At 29.6% G+C, this 4,626-nt stretch overlaps 1 protein-coding gene across 1 annotated transcript in view; it reads right to left on the reverse strand.

Annotated features, from left to right (window-relative positions):
* Positions 1–94: 94 nt before the first annotated feature.
* LOC108967390 overlaps positions 95–4,626 on the reverse strand; it is a 34,128-nt gene continuing 29,596 nt past the window's right edge. Inside the window, exons 8-10 of the mRNA XM_018930767.1 lie at positions 3,099–3,214; positions 2,753–2,879; positions 95–2,661 (exon numbers count right to left, since the gene is read on the reverse strand). Of these exons, the coding sequence (XP_018786312.1) occupies positions 2,792–2,879; positions 3,099–3,214 (204 nt within the window). The 3' untranslated portion in view covers positions 95–2,661; positions 2,753–2,791. The remainder of the gene's footprint in view (positions 2,662–2,752; positions 2,880–3,098; positions 3,215–4,626) is intronic.

Here is a 4,626-nt window from a genome sequence, read left to right on the forward strand (position 1 = left end):
TTAAATTTTTTTAGAATTTACTTTCTGGCTTACGTATTAATATTTAGTAATAATAGTAGTTTTGCTGTAGTCGTAGTTGTAGTACAATACATAGTGTTTTTGTATTTTTTTATTTTTTATTTTTTATTTATTTAGCAATAAATCTAGACTAAAGTACCATCGTATGTGTGTGTGTATATGTGAGTGAATGTGGTATTTTAAAAAGTAAAATATTTTGAAAACTCTATGTTCACATAATTTTCATTGCTCGCGCTAATTGTTTTCGTTTGTTTTTTTCTTTTTTGTTTTAGTGTTGCACGTTTGCCGCTTGTTCGCTACAAACATACAGTTCAATTGCAATTACATAATTACTTGGCATGCCTTAAATTAATTTKTTTGTGTGTGTGAATTTTTTTGAATTTATATGTGTATGTAAGTGGTGAATTTTGTTAATTTACGCCAACATGCTTTGCTAAAATGTCACAATATTGTATTTAGTTGTTCGGTTTGCGTTTTTAATTAATTTTCTATTGATTTTTTCTTAATTTTTTTTTATTTTTTCTTAATTTTTTAAATGTTTCTTAATTTCATATTATTTCATTAATTTATGTTTTATGCTAATATTAAAAAACCTTTCAGTTGCGTCTTAACATTAACTGCCACTAACTCAGCATGCACACATAACTGTAACAGCTTGTTTTCTTACAAATTTCCTATTGACCACTTCATATTTTTTGTTTTGTTTTTATTTTTGTTATCCAGCAGCTTCAACGACGTCAGTTTTTAACCTGCAGCATTTTTAATTTTTTCGTCATTTAATTTTTTTTTAGTTAGCCGGCATTGAAATTTCTCACTAATTGGCAGCACTGTCCAATGTTTTCTTCAACAACGCATTAGCTCAAGTCATTTTAAGTAAAAAAAAAATGCTTAAGTTTACTAATGAAATATTTTTTTGGCCAAATTCTGAAGCGTTGCATACTTTTCAGCTGAAAGCTAAACAAGTCGACCAAATTTTCTCCTTGCCACAATTATCCCAATTTTAAGAGGCTCAAAGATATGTCATCGACCAAAAGGGGGAAATTTCTAAATTGCTGCATACTTTTCAGATAAAAGAAGAAAAAATCAACCCATTGTATTAAATGTGCGCCGTAGAACGATAATTCGACACGATGACTTTTCTCGCTCGGCTAAAAAGTAGTTTACATTTTTAATATATTAAATTATTTAAATACGAAGCCCTAAGCTAATATCAAAGTAAAATAAATCAAGTCTCTGTGATAAACCTCGCATGCAAAAGGTCCTACAAGCAGCTAAAACAACAAATAAAATCATGAACATTCAATAAAACTTGATTTACTAAAAGACGGTAAATAACATTAAAAAAAGTCTGCGCCGAAACAATAGTTTCGAATAACAACTGACTCTACATTTTAAAATTCAAACTTCACTACATCCAAGAAACTAAGTTTTGTATGCAAAACCCTAAAAATATGCCTGTGATTTTGCATTGCATTGCTTCGTTTGATACTTTCGAATTTATTGTTTAGAACAATTCAATATTTTAGTATCCTTATTTTCGAACTTCYYTTTTAGYTTTCTKTCAATAACTTTTAAGTKGGAGAAAMYCTAAAAATATGCAACGATTTTTAAAAATTGTTATGTGTGGTAAAAGATTTCGGATTTGTAATCATTTTTTTCGAACTTCGAACAAAGTTTAAAAAAATTATTACGCACGGTAAAAAAATYAATATTTGCTCCGGTTACTTAAAAACAATGTATTATTTTAGTATCAACATTTTCGAACTTAATTTTTACCATTTGAATTTTGTACCGYAATAGCTGTGGGAAACCCTAAATATAGGCAAAGTTAAAAAATAATGTCATGCGTGCTACAAAAATTTTGGGTCTTTTTTTCAAATATTTCATTAGTCCGCTTTGAAATTTCAAATTTGTAGCTTAGAAAAAATTTTTAAAATTATTTTGAAGTCTTTTTCATAGAAAAATTGGCTTGCATGTTAACGCCTTTCGAAAATGCCTAATTGCTGCCTGCCTTAAGCTTACACACACACACACAGCAAAAATAGCTGTTGTTGTAAATTAGTGTACGTAGTACTAGTAATTGTTGTTGTTGTGCTTGCTGCGCTATGCTTGTTGTCACAATTTGTTCATATGTGCTGTTAGTGTTTCATCCGCTCTAGCTGTTTTTGTTGTAATTTATTTTGTATTTTTATTTTTATTGCATCTTTAATGTTTACGTTCACTTTACGCTTGACATTATTGGTTTCTGATTTACTGTTTGCTCTTTTTTATGATTTTTGTTTTCATAATTTTTTTTTTATTTAATTTTTTTTTTGTTCTGCAATTTTCTTGTTTATTTTAATTTAATGGAAGGCAAAACATGTGCTGCAGTAGACTTTTATTATTATTGGAATTATGATTATGATTATTATTGTTACCGTTATGATGATTATTCTGACTATGATTGGGATTCTGATTTAGTGGCGGCATTTGTTGATGCTGCTGCTGCTGTTGGTGATGTTGTTGTAAATGTTGTTGTTGTTGCTGTTGCATGCGAAGATTCGTTAGATTATTGTTAGCGGTTGTTGGCGGCGGTGCGTGCAATTGCAAAATACTTAAATCATCAGCTACTGAGTCATAATCACTGGAGTCCTCGCCATACAACTGCAAAAAGAGAGCAACGAGCATATSAAGAAATTCGCAAATAATTGTGGAAGATATAAAAGTGTGCGAAATTATAAGAGGTTACACCTACACGCATATTATAGGGATGCAAGTCACATGACTCGTGGTGTCAGACGCAATCCTCCAAGGACATCAGCAGCGGATTCACATACTCGAAGCCTTCAAACTCCGATTGATCGATCTTGTCAATAACACGACTGCGTAGCGAATGAAAAAAAAAAAATAATATATATTTTTTATATTAATAAAAGAATATAGCAAAAATTTCCATGACAAAAACAACAATTATGGCAATGAGTTGTGATTAATAACTAAAAACAATAACAAAAAAATTCTACTTCCAACATTAAAACAGGGAATAAACAGAAATATCCGGTTTACACACACGAAAAACCAACAACAATTGTGCTACTTACTCATCGTCGGGCGTCAGCTGCACCGCTTCCTCTGTGAATTCGGGTGGGAAATTGGCTAGATCGCGGTCAGAGTCTAAGCGTGGTTTGAATGGTGGCGAAACTTGTTTGCGTTCGAGCTACAGTTGCGCGCATTTTCGCCAATGGCAAATGGCAAATGCATTTAGGTGAGTGCCAATTAATGATGGATTGATGGATTGCATAGTTGTATGTGTGATGGATGGTTAAGACGATRTTTGTTGGTAGAAGAGATTGATATACGAAGTGTGTATCACGTGATATTTCCAATTGAGTTAGATRGTTTTGTGTGGCGCAGAAAGAAAGTCGCAGGCGGAAAAAAGGAAAATCAAATAAAAATAATTAGTGGCAAATAAAATATAAATAATTAATGCACAGTTTAGCAGYGAGTTGCGAAATTTCGAAAAATCGTCTGAATTGCATAAAAATCTGCTGTTTTAGAAATTACTTTTTGTTGAACTCAAAAAGATATGCCGATAAATATATTTCATAGTTCAGTCCAGCAAAGATATATTCCGATGACAATAATTTAATTTCTTTTTTTTTAAGAAAATAATATAGAGCTTGGGTTTCTTTAAAGTCAGCGAAGACATTTGTATATTTTAATGCTTTCTTTTTGTGTTTCTTGCTTATGAGCAGTGTCTCAAATGCATTTGTGAAATAATGATGACTATATTTTGAATTTTAGTTTGCAGTTGAAAACATTTAATGTCAATTTTAAACATAACCTTAAGTGAAAAGTTGTCAAATGGAAGAGAGCAGCAAACAGATGACGCAATGAATGAATACTTGCTTAATTTTTAATATAAGTATACCTTAGCGGGTTATAACCCCTTGTCAATTTCAAAAAATTTATTTGATGATTATACATATAGTATATACATGAACCCTTAATAAGTGTTTTCAAATAGAGCASAGCGCCTAAAAGATGCTGCAGAAAACGTTTGTATGCTCATAATGTGAGAATGTAATCATGCTTGCTTAACATAAGTATACCTTTAGGCGCACATCTATATAAGTTAACGAGGGAGGCCAACTTTGACATTCATATATATTTTAAAGAAAAATAACATCAATAAAAGTTGTTTTTAAAGAATATATATACAAATACATATTTTTTTTAACTTGAGTAAAAATTGAGTTTTTTAAGGGGAAAATTTTTTTCATAAACTTAGTAGACTCAATATTAATTTTTATCAATACAAAAAATTTTTCTGTGAAAAAAACTTAAAACTAATTTTAAAATTTTTTTTCTAAGCTAGACATTTTTATATATTTTTTAARTTTACATTTTGTTTAAATTTACAACTATTTTAATGTACGATTAATCGGATATTTTTGTTTTTTAACTTCTTTTTAAATAATTTTTTTTAACTTTTTTTTTTAATTTAACAGCGATTAATGTTTTTTAAGTATGTGTATAAGTTGGTATAAGAATACAGGCTTTTTTGGTTTTTTTTTTAATCGAATAGGAATTAAATATGTTTTCGAAAAAAATTCTTCGAATCAAAAT

This window comes from Bactrocera latifrons, unplaced genomic scaffold, assembly GCF_001853355.1.
Source record: "Bactrocera latifrons isolate USDA-ARS-PBARC rearing strain unplaced genomic scaffold, ASM185335v1 scaffold_186, whole genome shotgun sequence".
Taxonomy (NCBI): Eukaryota; Metazoa; Arthropoda; class Insecta; order Diptera; family Tephritidae; genus Bactrocera; species Bactrocera latifrons.